The sequence below is a fragment of the Rhopilema esculentum genome, chromosome 16 (genome assembly GCF_057945365.1).
Source record: "Rhopilema esculentum isolate cy_ngs chromosome 16, ASM5794536v1, whole genome shotgun sequence".
Taxonomy (NCBI): domain Eukaryota; kingdom Metazoa; phylum Cnidaria; class Scyphozoa; order Rhizostomeae; family Rhizostomatidae; genus Rhopilema; species Rhopilema esculentum.
This window is the reverse complement of record NC_142830.1, coordinates 2,137,421-2,157,587: the sequence shown is the minus strand read 5'-3', so window position 1 is coordinate 2,157,587 and position 20,167 is coordinate 2,137,421. Positions and strand designations below refer to the sequence as shown.

Sequence of the window (20,167 nt, the reverse complement as noted above, 5' to 3'; positions counted from 1 at the left end):
AGGGCCCGGGCAAATTCGTCGAGAAAGGGCCCCGAAATTCAAATTAAGTTTACGGGTATCTTTTGTGGCAACATTTTTACAGCTGGCTTAAAAGGCTGTTGAAGTATTGCTACAAGTTTTCTTTAATTTACACCACATAACTTAAGAAACGCCAGATTCATCACAGTGGAGACACAATAAAAACAGGATTTAATACCGTATCATGCAAATGTAGCCAAATAGAATTACTGAATAAGGAAATGAAATACTCAACAACTTTACTAATATTCAAGAAAAATCTCGGAATTTTCATCGTTCAATTGTACTTGTGATCTTTGCAAGGAATACGTATGCAACATCTGTTATACTTAATTTACGTTATATCTAGCGTTGGTAATTTAAATTAGTTGGTTTTAATTAACTTGAGTATAGCTAAAGTTTGTAGCAACTTTAAATAAATGAAGAAAGAATAAATCCAGGGATGTAGGCATTGGCGTAAAAGATTAACATGGGGGTTCTACAATCCATTATTTGGGTCCGCCTCATTTTCACTGTAATGCCTAGGGTTTTATTGTGATGTAGGCTAAGAGGGAAGAAAAATTCATGCCATTGTTAGGGAAAAAGTATCGTTTTCCAGCTAAATGATATTTAAATGGGAGAAGAATGTAGTAAAGAAGATTTAACGGCAAGTTGTGCTCGAGAATTTATTTTTTCTATAGTTTATGAATTTCTAGTGTAAAATCTGGCTGCATTACGCGTCGCTGTAGTGTTTCTACCACTAAAATTTTGATTGATGGATGGCTAGACTCCTCAAACATAAATGTCCGCAATGAAATAGTATCATCCAACAAACAAATCACGGGCCTAATGGATTGTCTCAGTTATTCAAATAAATCTTGATATGTAATTTTCCAGTCAAAGCACATTGGGGGTTGATAATTTTTCCGATCATTAGTTGAGCAGCCAGGTTAATTGATTGGTTGAGCAGCAGACATTATGAAAATATTAGGAGCTTAGGCAGGGCTGGTTAAACGTTATTGGAAGGTGGTAATGGGGGGGGCAAATTGTTTAGATTGCTCCGGGGTTTACCGGGGCAACCTTTTAAAATGTTTTTAAAAATGTTAAGATTTCCTTCTCGAATAAGCATATAGAAAAGGCTACAGCTTTAGCTTTCTCTTCCTTGAACCCTTATTTGTGGCTAAAGATGACAGATTTTGACCAGTGAAATGTGTTCGAGTAAAGCCAATCTCCCCAAACCTTCCCAGTAATTCCATGAAGATAATTGTCGTCCCTGATGATAATTTGTTCACAATTACCGATAAACCAAGATCATAATCTCAACCTTTAGTGACAAGCGCAACATTTCCGACACACATAACTTTGAGCAAATTTCACAATGATACAATAAAAAACTTGTCTTGCCTGTAGAAGACAGTAACTAAGTGTTCTCAGTAAGATATCTTCAAAAGTAGAGAGTCATTCTATTCTTTGTTTAGATACCAAACTATGTCTACATTTCTATGAGTATAAAGCTTGTAATGCATCTTAGTCTTCCAGTTGCATCTCGTCTCCTTTTCTTGTTCAGTTTACAATGGCAGACATGTGCTGGAGCAAATTGGATTTTCAGTATCCTTAAAAAATCAATTTCAAAAAAAACTTTTGGCACATACTGAAAAGAAAATAATCAGGGCCCACGCAACTGATCCAAAACTGGAGGGGCTAGTAATGTTAAGAAAGTTTGCTCCTCCTCTTCAGCCCAAATTGTCGCTATCATTCTTTTGATGCTGTAATTTAAAGCTGTAATTTGTTGTAATCTAAAGGTTTTTTCTTTATAAATACTTTAAGGTTATTTCAGTCTTTTTAATGTAGCGAAAAATAATTAGGGACACCACTGGCTCCTGACCCACCCCCCCCCCCCCCCCGTGACACAAGCCCTGGTAAATTTTTCATATCTCATCATGACATGAAGTATTTGCAACCAAATTTTCATGCGATTTTATATGTGTAAATGCTCAGAATCGAAATTAGTGTGAACATGTCGAAAGAATTCATCTACTGACTCTAAAACAATGTTGTGGCATAAGAACATATATGGAATTCGGACTAACGTAAAACATTATTTAATATCCTGGGAAAATACATCTACAAGTTAAAGAAATTCTTCAGCTCTTGTGCAGTGGCATAATGCTATCAAAATAACAAGAAGGGGCTTGTACACGAAATATTGCCAAAAAAAATAGCAAAAAAAGAAATTGGCTAAATTTTGGCACTAACACTGCCCTTCTGAGCCCCCTAGCACTATAAGCCTGTTTTTCTGCAGCATGACAATGTCAAGCAGTACAGGCAGGCGGCAGCGGCGATGCCAGGAATTTTTTGTAGCAGTTCCTCGCAGAAAATTGGTTACAGTTTGGCACAAAACTCTTTGGTGCAGTGTTCATTGTTGCATGTTTTTATGAAATATGTACCTCTATTTGTATATAGATTGTGTATCTCTCTTATGTTTGGAACGCTTATTTTTTGTGATATATATTATTTATATGTACAATTACAAATGGCTTAGAAAGAGGGGTTTCAGAGGAGCGAAAAACTTGTCAAATAAAGTTTAACTGCTTTTTTGGGATAACCTTGGATCTTTTGAAAAATAATAACATGGTTGTCTTTTTTATCAAAAGGTTACTATTTGAGAGGAAAGATTTAGATATTTTTATATTAGGTATTGTATTTAAGAACGTTAAAACCGTTAAAAATTACGTTAAAAACAATTCCCGCAATCTTGGTACTATCAGCACTCTTGAAACCCATTTCGATACAGCCACATGAAAAGATAAATCGCTTTCTGCTAATCTTACAACAACAAACGCTTTTTATATGGAATGCCTAGTAAAATTAATCTAACGTAGAATCATTGTATCCCAATTGTTCTGCTCTTATCCAGAATAAAATGTATAAGCTTTTCTAAGTTTGTATTTGTATTCATTGCTTTCTTGCTTTCGACGGTATGGGTCGTGGCCGGGGGGACAGGGGGGCCAGTGGCCCCCTCTGCTTTCAAAATTTGACGGATTTTCGGAAAAATCATTGTTTTATAGAAAAATTCTCAAACTTGGGCTGTGGGTAATTCTCAAACTTTTAGCAACATAAATTATTTGAGTTAAGGTACTTACCATAATTTCGAGTGGTAATTCACTTTTTCAAAGAAAATACTAGATTTCCACAAAACAAAATGATTCCTCAGGATTTACCATAGAGATGGGATTATCTCTATGGGATTTACCGATTTCTACCTTAAAGTAATTTTCTGCTCGGATTTTGCTAGCTAAAATCTGAATGTTCGAGGGCCAAATTTGGTTATGGAAAATGGTCGATTTTGGTCAATAAATTAGGTCTCTATTTGATGCTGAAGACCAGGACAGTGCCAGTTTTGTGCCTGTAGCCAGATTATTGATAATTAATGTCTCTGATTTGAAAATTTATGCAGTTATGTTGCGTAAAGTAAAACAAGGTGTAATGTTCTAAACGAGGCTGTTTAATTATGAGGTTATTATGATGTAACACCGAAGTGACAGAAGCACGTTTTATATGAGTGTTACTCTCTGTATAATTGAGGACTCTTCATATGGCGACGAGAATGGAAAGTGTTTATAAACATCAAGCACAAGTTGGCTCTTCTGCAGTGACAGAGTCATGAATGCAGCAAGCAGGAAAGTGACTTAATTTTGCTTTTCATTTTGAGTTAGGCCTGACGTCTGCCCGCACGAGGCTTATTCCGCATAGACAAGGTGTATTTTGCGGACCACGGCACTAGTGCCTACAAAGTTTTTGGTATATTCTACGGACCACACCCAAACGCCGTAATATACCACTATTCTGTTTTTTTATTTGTTATAAATTTTTTTTTTCATAAAAAAAAAATTTCTTACAAGCATGGCCTCTGCACTAGTGGGTCTTAAAGCGTGCGTAACGGAGTTTAATCCAGATGTGCAACAAGATGCTGGTAGCAATCAAGAACGCCGATGGAAACTCTGGTTAGAAAACCTAGAACTGGTGATGGATTTTGAGGGCATCACTGACGCTGCAGAGGGGCCTTCAAAGAGAAGGGCTGCATTGCTTGCTGTTGGTGGCTCTGAATTACGGGAGCTTTTTGCAACATTGACAGTTGCGGATGCAAAATATTCAACCGCCACAGCTGCTCTCACTGCACATTTCACTGCAAAAAAAAATTTAGCTGCCGAGCGCTACAAATTTTTCTGCACCAAGCCCACCTCCCCAGAGGAATCTCATGATCACTGGGCGACTCGCTTAAGGATCAAAGGTGCTGATTGTGAATTTAATGAGATGGATTTAAATTCTGCAATCACACTGGTGATGACACTGCACACTCACTCCGAAAAATTACAAAGGGAGATAATTGCTCAAGATATGGACTTAAAGAAGGTCCTAGCTACTGCTCGCTCTATTGAGCTTACCAATAGAGAAATTGCCTTCATGAAGCAACACAATATGGAGGCTACAGCCACACCAACACCTGTCTATGCTGTACAAGGAAAGCACCCTAAGGCAGAACATCTATACAAGTCTAAAGGGAAAACCATTGAGATCTGCCGCTATTGTGGAGAGCGAACACCACACAAAGGGAAATGCAAGGCCATGGGTACAACCTGTAAGAGCTGCAATAAGAAAAATCATTTTGCTAGTGTTTGTTAGTCAAGAAAATCAACAAAGCCAGTCAAAACGGTAGACACAGAAGAAAAATTTGATGAAAATCCAGAGCAAGACAGTTATATCTACAACAATTTTGTGGAAGGACCAACTGTTCTCAAGCTGGATGCAGTCACTACACCAGTTCATGCTATCCAGAGCAAGAAACGATATCCGGATACCATGGTGCAGGTGAAGTTTGATGGGGGCACAAAATTGAGAATGCAAATTGATACAGGTGCAGATGCAAATATCATTGATGAAAGCCTCTACCACCAGCTGCACCCTAAACCAAAACTTAGAAGAACACAAGTCAAGCTCAAGCCGTACAACTCTCCACCCATTCCGGTAAAAGGATCCTTCCAGACACAGCTAACAGCCAATGGAAAGCAGGCCATTGCAACCGTGTATGTTGTTCCAGGATCAGGACAAAAACCTCTCATTGGAAAGTACACTGCTTTTGATCTGAGTCTGCTTAGCATCACTGTGAAAGAGTTAACCGCAGACATGCAAGACATGCACCATGTGCTGCAGGAAAGAAAACAGGGAAACAAGAGTGCCAAGGCCACCACTCACGTCACTCAACACATGTCATATTCAGCTATGGCAGAGCATCTCACCTCTAAAAAGTCTTCCGAACAGCGGCTGGACAATATCTACAAACATAAGCAAGATGCAACAGACAGAGTTAAGGCCATCGTTGATCAGTACCCTGGGGTGTTTGAAGGTATTGGCAAACATCGATACAGAGTTGTGAAGTTGTCCGTGGACAAGTCAGTACCTCCAAAAATTCAACCACAGCGCCGAATACCCTTTGCAAAGAGGGAGCAATTTGAAGCCATTCTCAAAGAATTGGAAGATGCAGACATCATCGAGCCAGTGTATGGACCAACAGAGTGGGTTTCAAATGTCGTGTTGACACCAAAAGCTGATCCATCCCAGTTGCGAATGAGCCTTGATATGACCACAGCTAACACTGCCATCCGGCGCACACGTCATGTCATCCCCACATTGGAAGAACTGCGATACAAATTAAATGGAGCCAAGCATTTCACAAAACTAGACATGCGTCAAGGCTACATGCAGTTCGAGCTGAGCCCAGAAAGCAGATACATGACAACGTTCTACACCCATCAAGGCCTGAGGCGTTTCAAAAGGTTAAATTTTGGCACCAATTCAGCTGCTGAGATTTTCAATGAGGAAATTCGTCAAACGCTGGTGGATATTGAACATGTTGAAAACATCTATGATGACATTATCGTGTTTGGAAAATCTCAGAAAGAACATGATCGAGCACTTATGCAAGTATTACAGCGCCTTGATGACTGCGGTCTAACACTTGGCATGTCAAAGTGCAGTTTTAACCAACCAGAAATCAAGTTTTTTGGCATGACTTTCTCATCAGCAGGAATGTCACCATCACCTGACAAAGTACAGGCTCTACATGATGCCCAACCACCCGCATCTGCAGCTGAAGTTCGATCCTTCTTGGGAATGGCTAATTTCAGTGCTCATTTTATTCGCAACTACTCTGCTCTTACAACCCCGTTGCGGTTGCTCACTAGAAAGAATGTTACTTTCAACTGGACCAATGATTGTCAAAAGGCTTTTCAGTCAATTAAAGAGGCCCTCTCACAAGACACCACAATGGCATACTTTGACCCAACACGAGAAACAAAGCTCATTGTAGATGGCTCCAAATATGGCCTTTCTAGCATCTTGACACAACTTGAGCCCCAAACACAACAATACAAAGTAATCAGATACGACAGCAGAGCGACAACAGACACTGAGAGTCGCTACTCACAAATTGAAATTGAGAGTGCTGCACTAGCATTCGCCATGCAGAGAAACCATATCTATCTACATGGCCTTCAAAATTTCATTGCAAGCACAGATCACAAGCCTTTGTTACCCCTGTACAACCAGTACAAGGCAGAACTTCCGGCACGAATCCTGCGGGACAAGTTGAAGCTGCAAGATTATAGCTACACACTAATTCACGAGCCGGGGAAGACAAATCCAGCTGATTACCTTTCCCGGCATCCAGTTGTCTTAGCTGATGTGTGTACCGTAACAAAGAAATCCATAGAAGAGGATATGCTATACATTGATGCAGTTGTCCGAGCCAACCTTCCCAAAGCTGTAACAAAAGAACACATGTTGAAAGCTACACTAGAGGATGAAACATTGACAGTTCTCAAAGAAATGATCTCACAGGGATACATCAGCAAAGAACAGAAAAGGAAACTGGCTTCATATACACATATATTTCCAGAGCTATCAGTAGTGGATGGCCTAGTGCTCAGAGGTTGCAGAATTGTTGTTCCTGCCAGCCTTTGGCAGTCTGTGACCACCCTTGCTCATGAGGGACATCAAGGGGTTGTGAGAACAAAGCAATACTTACGCATGCATTTGTGGTTTCCGGGATTAGATAAGAGGGTTGAAACAGAAATTGCACAATGCATGGCATGCCAGGCAAATACAGATATTCATCAGCAAGAGCCACTCAAGCCAACAGAACTACCCACAGAACCATGGTCTAAACTTGCAACAGACCTATATGGTCCATTAGACACTGGTGAATACCTGCTGGTTGTACAATGCCTGTACTCCAGATTTCCTATGGTCGAAATCGTGCGTTCAACTTCTGGTACAGCAGTCATACCAGCAATGGACAAAATTCTCTCAACATTAGGAATCCCAGATGAAATAGCAAGTGACAATGGGCCACCATATAGCAGTGAGGAATTCAAATCGTATGCAAGATACATGGGTTTTGAGCACAAAAAGAAAATACCATATGCACCATGGGCGAATGGCATGGCCGAAAATTTTATGAAAAACCTAGGAAAAATCATTCGCTCCTCCACAGAAGAGCGTCTAAACTGGAGACAGGAATTACAGAAATACCTGAGGGCCTACAGAGCTACTCCACACACAATGACAAAGCATTCTCCAGCCAGTCTCCTTTTCAATGGACGAAGGTATAAGACGCGTCTTCCAACACCTACCAGTAAGAAAATATTGCTTTATGACAGAGAGGTGCTTACAAAGGATGCTAGGAGCAAAGAAACAATGAAGCAGAACGCAGACAGCAAGAGTTATGTAAAAGAACTAGATATTAAAGTAGGGGACACAGTTCTGTGTCGACAAGCGAAGCTCAACAAGAAAACCACACCTTTCAACAACGAGCCGATGATTGTTGTGAAGAGGAAAGGCAGTTTAGTTACAGCCAGAAATGCCACAAGAACCATCACAAGACATATTACATTTTTCAAGAAGCTACAAAGGCTGGATGAGAACAAGTCAAGGTGCGAAGGAGATTATACCACACAGCCACTTTCACCTGACACTGATGAAAGAGAAGAAAATGTCATTCCACCAAATGAAGTGCCAATAGAGAGACCGGTGAGAATAAGACAACCTCCTGCTAGATACAGAGATGAAAACTTTCAGACTGAGTTTTAATCCAACAATACAACAGACACAATAGAACCATGTTATGTTATGCTATACTTTATCAATTATGTTATGTTATGTTTTGTTTTGTAATTAGGGGAGGAATGTAATGTTCTAAACGAGGCTGTTTAATTATGAGGTTATTATGATGTAACACCGAAGTGACAGAAGCACGTTTTATATGAGTGTTACTCTCTGTATAATTGAGGACTCTTCACAAGGAAGAAGTCGATCAAAACCATCGCTTTCCCCCAGTGGAAATTCAATCTAAGAATAGGAATTTATTACTGAAAGTTGCTTCAAAGAATGCACTTTCCGCCGAATTTGAAGCATTAGATTATAAAAAGGTTTTTCCCTTCGAGGGCAACCATGGTGCCACCTCAGGTAGTAACTTCATGCATCCTTATCCTAATCCACCGATCTAAAGGGTTGCGAGATGTCAGAGGCATTCACAATAAGTATGAAGAAACAGAGACAAGATAAAGTTCATCTTAAATACCGTTCCAGCTAAGACAAAGTTATGAGTTTTTCTGCCCCCCCCCCTCCCTTACACTTAACATGAAATGCTTCTACTTGATATAGATAAATCAAAGAAATTTTGCCGTAAAATTTTTCTTTCTGGCCTCCTCTAGAATTCATTCGCCAAGACGCCCTTGCTCGATGGCAATTTTAGGGAACTGAGAAGCTATGCTAAACCAGCAGCTTCCTGACCCTTTCTCTCGATCCAGCAGTGTCCTCACACCTTGTGATTTTTTCCTGGAATTACAGCAAGCTGGCCCTCTAAGTGTAAGTTTGATCATGGCGGGGACTTGAAACCCAGATCCTTAGATCTGAGGCCATCCATTCTATCGATACTGTTCCCGAACACTCTCTCAATACAACAATTAATTAAAACTTATATTCCAGTCAATTTATAAACAAAGTTTTTAGCTCTGTTGTTGTATTGCAAAAACATTTTTCGTGAGAATTATGCTATTCCTGGACTTCACTTATAATTATAGTGTAAGTTTGATTTTTAGTTTGGAGGAATACAGTTGATTGCTCTGATATTAAAGACGGTATGTCCGTTAAATATCACCATTATACGTAAACTAGCATTGGTTCAGCACAGTTAAGCTGTAGTATGCTTCCAAAGAAGGATTTGAAAACAGTCTGTCTTTTGTTTTCTTTCATAGCTTTAATTAGGAAACATAGACGAAACTACACCCGAGTTTATGAACATCTTTGAAATACAGGTAAATATACCTAATAAATACTCGAAAGCTTCAACAGAAGTTATTTATGCTGCCCTCAAATTGTGAAAAAGAGAACAGAAAATGTCGCTTTAAACCAGATTGGGTATTAGGAACGTCAAAGAAAATGTTGAAAATACGAACTGTCTCGCACCGTAAAATATCTTCAACCTGCCATTTACTAAGAGTGCAGAAAACATGGTTGCACAATTATTGACCGAAGAAATATTTGGGAAACAATGAAAATTTGGAGGAAAGTTTTGGTAAAACAGAATTTTTGAAAAACAAATGAAACAACTTATTTTGCACTTGTCTCTTCGTTGCGCTTTTAAAACAAACGTTGAAATTGTTGCAAAATTTATTGGTGGCGTGAACCACTAGGTTTCGGGGGAGGTGTTTGTGACAAAACAAGAGTTTTCAGGCCACGCCCTTTTACCGCCAGAAAATACATCTGAAAAGAGAATACTATTCGTGTTCCATGGTTTTGAAATTTTTCAATCTATAGCATGTTAATATCGATTTTATTATTCGACATTTAAAAAGAAATATCATTCTTGAGCTGTAATGTTCTGAATGCTATTCTAGCAAAGTTTATAGTATGCGATGAATACCATCTACCCAAACACACAATTTTGTCTCAGTTATATTGTTTCTGCCACCCCTCATGCCCTGGCTACTCTCTAGCCACGCCCTATCCAAGATGATTGCCTTAAAAATTGGAGGAAAAATTTTAACCGGAGGAAGGTTAAAGACATTTCTGGGCTCTTCTTTTACTTAGTCACTCCTGGTGCTAAGATGCAGCAAAAGGTTATGAAATTCATGAACAATGATTTTTCAAAATTTCTCTAAAAATCAGGTGTATTCCTTTCTGCCTTTATTTGAAAAATAATTTGCTTTTGCTTTCCCAGTATTTCTGCCGCTTCACACTTATTTTTATAAGACGCAAAGGTCGATTGGAAATTTCAACCCTCATTGTTAATATGACGCCCGATATGACGTCATTCAATTTAACTTTAGATCTCTATGTTTGAAATTGTATCCCAATCTTTAAGCCAACATGAGCCGAATCATGTTGATGGATTTTAACGAATCTTCGGAGCTTTGGGTTTTATCAAAGTCAAATTATATCTGTCACATTTTTTTTATAAGAGAACTGAAGTTTGTTATTTTTTTTATTGCCCGGTTCCCGTTTTTTGTAGCAAGTTTCTTATAAAATTGAGTGCAGACAACCAGTAATCCTTGTAAAAAATAAGTGAATATCAGCTGACAATGAGCTTTTAAACAGACCTGTGTTCAAAAAGTAAATGGCGGTACGGTTCTGAGAGAGCAAAAATTGTTCAACGGTGTGTTGAAAGATGCTAAACATTTACTAATGAATCTTGTTTAGTTATGAAAGGGGAAATCTTAAAAACAATCAGTGTGTTGTGAATCAACACCGCAGGCTTTTGTACTGCCTCAGTTTCGGAGGCAATGAAGCGGCAAAATTGAGCAAGCAACGGAACACTCTCTTCATCATTTGAAAGCCAAGGCGAAATCAAGACCCTCTGGTGAGTTTCCTTGCTAGAATTATCCTACATTTTGACATTACTTTTGCTTGAATCAGTTTCTAACCCATCCGGTTAACGTATTCAGTGTTACTTTATGTACTTGAGAACTCAGCTCTGACCCACACATTGACAATACCAAGCTGCTTTTGTACAAAAGTGGCATATCCTTGTGTATTTGTTTTTACGTATCCTTTGCGAAGGAACCCATTTTGGGTGGCTATTAGGCTTGGGCATGCAGGCAGCTATAGGTATATTAATGCTGAGTCGTTTTTAGGCCTTTCTAGTTGCTTTTAACATCAAAAGTGGCAATCAGCATTATCAATCATACAATATTGCTCCTGTTTACCATCAGAGGTGGTTTCTAAAGTGTATTCGGTTTGATTTAGACATATTCCCCATAATTTACTGCCCATAATGTTTTTCAGTTTTCTTAAACGCACGAATCGCCATTAGGTAGGAAGATGATTCTAAGCAATGAATAGCGAATGATCAACTCATTCGTCGAGAAAAAAATTTGGCGTCATAGATAAAGTTGTTCTCCTATGCAACGGTCGGTTCAGGTAATTAGAAATTGTTTATCCTGCAAAATTTCTTTCAAATGTTTCGCTTATAGGCCTTTCGCTTTTGTTTTTTTTCGAACAATCACAAACAATACCAGCTTCCGATCACTGATGAAAGCCCCCTGCCTAAAACAAATAAAAGACCATTCGTCAAGAGTCCAAAGTAGATTTCTCTTCCGGCTGATGGGCAAAGTATCAGAAAATCTTTTAATAATATCAATCAATATAAAGCACAACTTGAGGATAGGATTTTTTCTTTTTCTCCATCACTTGGCCTTACCCGCTGCTTTTACTGGCCTTTTCGCTGGCATACACTCATTTTTTTATAAGAAACTGGCTATAAGAAACGAGTATTGGACAGTCCGAGTATTGGACAGTCTTAAGACTGCGCGCAGGCTAGAGGGGCAAATAGCGTACAAGATTTTCTCGAAAACAAAAGGATTTCTGGGGATTTTCATATAAAACAATAGGGTTTTCACAAAAGGTGTACGAGATTTTCTTGGCGTGATTTGCCCCTCGGGACAGTCAGAAAAAATTAAGAAACTTCAGTACTACCATGTCGAGTACTCCAGTTTCTTAATGTTCTGGAAATTTCAATACTCATTGTTTCTTAAGAGTTTCCTAATTATGGTGTCATGAATAATGTTATGAAATGTTCGTCAAGAAATTCGCTTCCGTTCCGATGCTGTATTTAGATGTGGGAAGTATAATTTTATCCCTTGTGTCTTAAATTCTAGGCCAACAGGGCAATCATGTTCTTGGATTTTACGTTCTTGGATTTAAAATTTCGTTGTTATCAGTTTTATCACGATTTAATAGTTTCTTAATTTTTTTGCTTCGAGTACTGAAGTTTCTTATTTTTTTCTGACTGTCCAATACTCGTTTCTTATAGCCATTTTCTTATAAAAAAAATGAGTCTGAAAACGAAGATAGAAGTATACGGTTTTTCACTGGCTTACTTCATAGGAAATCCGTGGTCATATTGCTTTGTTCATTAAAAAGGCGCCCCTGATCTGGTTTTATTGCAGTTATCATGAAAATTAAATCACGTGTCTATCAGGGTTGCAAACTGATCTCCCGTTTTTTAGAACTGTCAACTGATGGCTATTCTACTGCAGGGGCTCCGAAACAGGCTGGAAAGTTGGAGGGGGGGGGGGGCATTGAAGAATGAAAGTAACAGATTCTGAAAAAGTATCTGAAACCCATTTTTGCCAGTTCAAATACATATGCATATTTTCGAAGGAATATCTAAGTAACACATTACGCCCGCACCCTGTTTCAGCTATGATCGCTTCGTTTGCAGAGAGCCTCGTTTTTTCAAACACCGCATTCTATTGTGATTTTCTCTTTGCATTAGTGCTTATATGGTACCTAATTTAAAAGACTAATATTTCATCGAGAGAAATGTTACTACGTTCCTGCCTCATAAACAAAATGTGTTACCGGCAGGAAACAGATTTTTGATTTTCCCTGTTTCCTCTCCGGGAAGTGACGATTTTTAGACCAAAACCAGCATGCATAGTAATTTGGATGATTAGACTTGTTTTCATTTCTCTCGATTTTCATGTCCTCTGTTTTTGCATAGGTAATGTTGTGTTGAGGCCGACCCGACTAGCGAACAGATGTCACTGGTATTGCAACGATTGTTAAGAGATCATTTCAAATGAAAGGAGTTTTCGACAAGATAATTTTCTTTCATCTGAAAGGCTAACCACTTTCTCGAAGGCCCCAGCTATAAACACAAGACACAGCGGATTTTAGAGAGAAAACACGAGGAATAAAATTGGCGAATAGCGACATGTTTATTGACTTCAAGAAAACGCATAAATTTTGGGTGATCGCCGGGCTCGTGTCCTTTATTACATATTTCGCGATACAGCAGATCTCTCATGAAAGGCAAACTGGCCATCGCTATGGGGATGTTATGCCATATCTGATGAAGCAGTTGCATGCAAACATTACATCGTTAAAATATTGGAAAATAACATCTTCTACATGGCAGATTGTTATTACCTATCAATGGCTCTGGATGTTGTACAGCCTCACCACATTATTCAGAATTAACTCTTTAAATATTCTGCCACCACACTTTTACGCGTCGTGGTGCTTATCGTGTTGTTTTGAAATTGGTTATTTATTCCTCGCTGCCCACAGACAAACGCTCTGGGCGTGGATTTTTACGTGTTCAAGTGGTATATGCCGCAGCGGATGCCTTTTCTTTGCATTTTATTCGTTATTCGAGTTCCTAGCAGCACATTCTGGCAAACACAAGAAACCAAACAAATTTGATGTTTGCTGTCAGCGCATTTTGATTCAAAATGGCCTAATTTGCTACCAGACATGGAGCATAATCTCGGTTTGCTTCAATTTCGCACCAAATCTCCAACGTATGTTTGGCGTCAGTCAGCATGCTGCTTACAGCTTTTCACTACTTATTCTGGCTGTAATTATTGTTGTTTGGTTTGTGGCGCAGAATTTCTACGTGGAGAAATACGCGAGATACACGTGCTCAGAGTATGTTACCATGGTTATAATTTTTGGCCTCATATTTAATGAGTGCAGAGCAAATGTCGATGGAACGTATGCATTTGTACTTTTGCTTCTCTGTTTCTCTCTCTTACTCCTGCTGTTCCGAGTGTCTTTGATTGTATTCAATGAACGGGGACGCATTTATGCCAGCGACGAAGAGCTAGAGTTTATGGTGTAGACCACGTCAATCAACCCATCAAACGGCAGTAAACAGAAAAGCTGTGGGAAATTATTACCGTGCTAAACATTTTTAGCTTTCAATATGTTATTTACAAGGAGAGAAGCTAAAAATTATTGATCTTTTGTTTTTCAACAATCACGTTACTCGAAATACCAACTTGCTGTAATTATAGGGGAGATACCATCATTTCTAGAGAAGAATTGAAGTGAGATTTTAATTTTGAAGCAAATTTCCTTTCGGTACATCTAAATTTTTTATACTTGTTTCAAGAGATGTGATCAGTGTTGAGGATAGGGGGGTTAAAGGAAGGGTAAGAAACTTAGATTTTCCGACAAAATTCTAGCAAGCATTAATATTTTTTCATAGATTTTAACATAACATAACGACATCGGATCAGAAATAAAAAAATATTTTGATATATTCATATATTCTTATGTTTAAATTCTTTAAATTTAACTTTAAATTCTTTTCTATTAAAACATGACAACTAGATAAAAATAGGCAACCTTGTTAAATTTCCAACAAAGACCAGAGGTTTTCCCACAAAATAGCAGTTTAGCTCTACAGGGGGTCTTTGCCCCCTCTGTCCCCCTGTTTAGCCACCATAGGAATTTTTGCAACCAAAATAGCCACCCGACTAGTTTAAGCAACCAAAATAGCCACCAGGGCAATTTAAGGAACCATCATTTTCGAAAATTTCCGGGGAAGCATTTCCCATACCCCTCGAAACATCTGCCTTAGGCATGCTTTACTATTCATCTTTCGCCTTGACCCGGCGAAATGGCCCATATAACTACAAATATGATTCATGTTTATAATAGCTATATATAGGGGCATTTTTATATGGCAGTTGGGCTATTGCCAAATTTGAGTAATCAAAATCCCTTAGCAATTCTTCAACTTTTTCCCTCGTGTTTTTTTTATTGGATATGAAAAATTAAATATAGAGTCATAAAAATGTAAGAAGATAAGGTGAGATTAATATTTGAAAAAATTGACAATAAATATTGTTGGCACTTTCTGCACATGTAAAGGATAAGTGAGATGCAATAGAAGTAGTTCTTGAGTAGTAGCTCCTATTGCACACGGGTATACACCAGCTATAGTAGCTCCATTTTACTATAGCTGGTGTATACCCGTGTGCTTTCCATTGCTTTGAAATGAAGTAAAGTTGGTGCGTTCAAAGATTTTTCATATTTTTTTAGCAGTTCTCCATCAAGTATTAAAATTCCTTAAGTCTTTGCCTAGCCGAGTGCCAACTCTCGTATAAAGTATTTCCGTATTAAAATTGCATGTAGCATAAATCTTTGCGTCGTCAGATATTGTTGCTACGTTGAATCAAATCTGAATCAAAGGGTTTCATAATCTTTTTCCGTCAAAAGACATGTTTCTTCCTTCATGAAAACACGATTTGGCCTTATTTGAGAATGAAGGAATCACTGTAAATTGTCCATTTATGCTTGCTTACTTTTATTTTATCGGTCATAGTTCAAGTAATTTTGTATATCCAGGAGATATTTGCAAGAAATTTTATAATTGCAATCCTTAACAATTAATGTAAATGTCAGTATGAGTAATCGTGTATTTTATTAATTCAAAATGAGGAGTAATTGCATGCTTAGGTTTGTATCTAAAGCTCCAGTTTTTGCTATTATGCAATGATGAAGTTGAAAATAGTCTTTGAAGCGTGAAGAAAATTTTCAAAATGGCGCAAAGAAAAAACACATAAAAACATAGTATTTTGTTTTCACCTTTCCTTCTCTATCTGGTATGTATGTTATCAACATTTTTATTTCTATGTTTTCTGAAAAAAGAGAAACTGTCGACTCAAAATCGAAAACAGGAACAAAAGTCTCCCTACAAAGCATTGCTAGCAATTTGGAATTAAACTTTTGTAATATTTATAGACGCTTGTCGTTCTGCTAGCCATTAACACAATCTTGACGTTTTTCAATTATTTATATGTAATTTATTTTTAGAGATGATTTTGCAAAAGAATGTGTCATCAATTTTGCCTTATCTTACCGGCCAGTTTGTCTTCTAATGTTGTATTTTTCCCTTTCTTTCAAAATCAGCAGCTGCATACAATGAGAGTTATTAGAAGGCCAAAGTTTTCAAGGAGTCATTAGAAGGAGTGTTAGGGTCATAGGTGGGAGCGTAAATGGGGCGTATGGACAAAGATGTAGGAGTGTGGGGAATTTAGATGGAGGGGGACTTTGCTGCCTCCTAGCCAAGCAATGTTGTTCCTTCAAAAAGAAATTGAAATCATTGTTTTCTCCTCAAAAAAGAAAAACAGATGCAATAGGAAAATAATTTAGGAAAACAGAAGGGAAATAAAAAGAGTGCTCACAAACAGTCATCAGCAGCCAAAAATGGAACTAATTGTGACTGCCCTTTTATTCAAATATGAGAAACAATTTATCTTTTTGACGTGACAACCACAAACACCTAAGCAATCGAGAGCCAACTTCTGATCTAGTATAAAACTTTAAAAACATACCAGATGTGACTTACCCTAAAAGATTATCGAACTTTTAATAGGGTTCAATCCCTTGAGTATTCGTCATCCTCACTCATTCTTCCCATTTGATATCCCTACCAATGCTATAACCAACTTTTTATCGAATAGTCTGTTATACCAATCGAGCAATTACGCTATGTTGAAGGCTACCAAACGAAAGAGGCAGCATGACACTTACAAACGCCACAAAATCGCTTATTTTTGGAGTGGTTTTTGAATCATGATTTCGTTCATTTTAGAAAGGTTCAAGAAAACGTGTGAGCACATTTAATCGCTGCTTTTTATCTAAAGATCATTTCTCCAAACATATCTAAAGAACCCGATTTCTTGAACGGTTATTATGATAAAGATATGGGTGTGATAAATTAAGCCTTGCGCACATTGTAGACTTTTATCGACGATTTCTCTGTGGTGTTAATCGTTGAGTTGAAAGTTGTGTCAAGTGCGGCAAAAAATTACAAAGGATCTATGTAATGAACGACATGTTATTTGTTTAAGCAAGATTTCTGAGCTTGGAATTTAAAAGGGAAAATTTTTGTGAATTGTATGTTTTTGCTACAGATGACTTTGCTACAGATGATATTCGGTACGATTGTCAAAGATGGCGAGAAAACCATTATGCTCTAAATAAGTATTTCTAGCTATTTCTAGGTTGGTTGAAAGACTAACTGCCTTACAGCAGATCAACCATAGAAATATTTAACATGAATGAAAACTATCTGTTTTCCTCCGATCAGTCATGATTTTACGGCTGCATTCAGCATAAAAAACCGCTGGTTGATATCATGGGCTCCGACGCAGGTTGGAAAGTAGAGGGGCCAAGAGAAAATATAACAATCATAACAAAAGATTTTAAAAAAAGCTCTATTGGATCTAGAAACTTGCAAATAAGTAGGCTTGATTTCTGTTGGTCTTACAAAAAACTTCTGACACTGTGACATTTTGTGCAGAAAAATGGAAGATTATGGTATGCAAAAACAATAAATTGCTTTGTTTAACCCCATTTAGGCGATCTTGAGTAGTTTTGTACTGCTTAATGAAGTAGAGTCTAAAAACGAAGAAATTAACATTGATGTAGCACAAGGCTATTGCCTCGGCGCTGTTTTGATGATCTCCATCTTACTATAAAAAATTCCACTGTCTCAGTGTACAGTAATGACACTAGCTTTTGAAACTTAGAAATATCGCTCGCATTGACAGTATGAGTCTATAATCAATGACGTTGAGCAGTAAGAGCATTGATTGAAGGGCAACAAACTTTTTTTGAAAACATTTAACGCTTATCAAAAAAGGCGAAAAGACAAAGTTAGAACATCTAAACCTATAATTTATGCTATAAGATATTAAACTTGATATTGTATCAAAAACTAGTCATCTTTGATTCTTTCTATTGAAAAAAACACATGAAAACAATTACTGCTAAACTTTCCCGGGCTTTTAGAGTGTTTGATTAGTCAAAATCATTTTTGTAAGCTAAATCAATGGAATCACTCTACTAAGGTATTGTTGAGCGATTTGTTATGGTAGTGCCAGGGGTATCCTGGATAGTGAATCTCAAGCCCTGGTCAAACGATCCAGCATTTCACCCATTTCACATCATGTTGGGTAAAATGTTGGATTGTTTGACCAGCAATGTGGGATCACATTCTAACATAACAGAAAAATGTTCGGCGAAATATTGGGTTAAATGCTAGATCGTTTGGCCAGGGCTTTAAGGGGGGGGGGGGGCACAGCTTGCAAATTTTCCGACAACATGTTTAGAATAAAATAATGAAGTCATCAAGCAAATGCGCAGTTTTTAAATGCAGGAGGACATGGCAAACATTATGTATCCTTTGCAGCATCACTTTTACCAAGTTCAATAAGTCGGTAAGAGAAAAGTCAGCATCCGTATTCATAGCTTGGATAATCATAATTCTATTAACTACAAACATTCCTTCGTCAAACAGATACGAAATTTCCGACAAATTCCGAACGGTAGCTTGTGGGGAGAGGGCACGTGCCCCTGCGTGGTGCAGTCTGGGGATGTTGTAGATTGACAGAAATCATTTATTTGCAAAAATTAGCAAAAAATAGCTGGGAAAATGTGACGGTGTGCAATTTTGATGCTCCCGGAAAGTCTCTAACAAAAGCTGGTGTAGAAGATCATCGAAGAAGAAATAAATTATAAAAGATAAAAGATGGTGTTCAAATTTCTAAATGGATTAGCCCTATTAAATGTTTTTAAAACTGCTTTTATTTTTATTTTCTTTTTCTTCATTTCAGGATTTACGTCAGTTTTCTTTGTAATAACTCGTCTAAAAGTCATACTTAGGTTTAAGACATAAATACTACGACATTCAAAAAGAGTGGCAGCTCAATATGCTTGTTGCCTCAGGTATACCAATATTGGATGTACCAAAGGTATTCTTTTAATAGCTTATAGCTATGTAATTTTAAATCAAGAGATGCTAGTTTTATTCTTCACTATTAGATCTAGCATCTAAAGAATATTTAAATCTGACATCTAGTGCATATTCATCGTCGATCCATTGCTCAAACAATACGGTAAAATGCTTAACCACTGAATAAGATCAAGGCAAAAATTTGGAGAAGATGCAAGAAACGTTCACCTCCTTGCACGTGTAACTGAACAGCCTTAACTAAACAGCCTTAAACAAGGCACATGGCAAACAGGCTAACTAGATTGAACATGCACAGATTAAGACTTACAAAATTGTATGGATTTTATCATTTACGTACAAAATTTACTGCACAATACAAGCTACAAAGTTTACTGCACATGCAAGGAAATTAGTTTGCACGAAGATGAGATAAGCGATCTAAGAAGAGCTATTGGGGCATTACCTATCTGTTTACAACTTGTTTGTTGATCATTATTTGTCTTGTGCTAGGTTCAAGAACGCTTTATTTGATTACGGTATGTGTTCATTTCATAGTGAAAGATTAGATTTTGAGTGCTAAACTGCTTTTCTATGGATAATATGTTTGATTTAGATTCAGAACTTTGTTCGCTTGGCGAATGCCAGCTGTTACCTTTGCTTACGAATACTTGCGCAAGTATGATTTGAAAATATTATGAAATGATAGCTTCCTCCGATTCCGGTGTTTAAACAACTATAGAGAAAAAAACGCAGGAACAGAGAGAAAGTTCCTCCCTTCTCAACTCTTATGAGCGCATGGACTCGCTACAAGTCTCTCTCTATCCATTTAGTAATCTGGAATATAGAAAAAATATAAAAAATTAAGTAAAAAATATAGAAAAGGAAAAAAAAGAAAAAATGGAAGGCAAGGAGACTTCTCGTTCCCTCCCATTTTTTCTTTTCCCCCTTTCTTTAATGGATAGAGAGAGACTTGTAGCAAGTCCAATGAGCGCAAGGCAATCAAGATCAAATGTTTCATCTTGAAAAGATATTGAAGCGAGAATTGCTGTTGTTTCATTTTCTTTTATTTAGTTAGGA

General features: G+C 37.7%; 1 protein-coding gene across 1 annotated transcript; it reads left to right on the top strand.

Moving 5' to 3' along the window:
* The first annotated feature begins 10,542 nt into the window (after nucleotides 1-10,542).
* Nucleotides 10,543-16,204, top strand: LOC135682501 (uncharacterized). Its single transcript, XM_065197420.2, has 2 exons — nucleotides 10,543-10,915; nucleotides 13,061-16,204. The coding sequence occupies exon 2, from the start codon at nucleotides 13,274-13,276 to the stop codon at nucleotides 14,180-14,182; it is 909 nt and encodes a 302-aa protein (XP_065053492.2). The 5' UTR covers nucleotides 10,543-10,915; nucleotides 13,061-13,273; the 3' UTR covers nucleotides 14,183-16,204.
* Nucleotides 16,205-20,167: the final 3,963 nt, after the last annotated feature.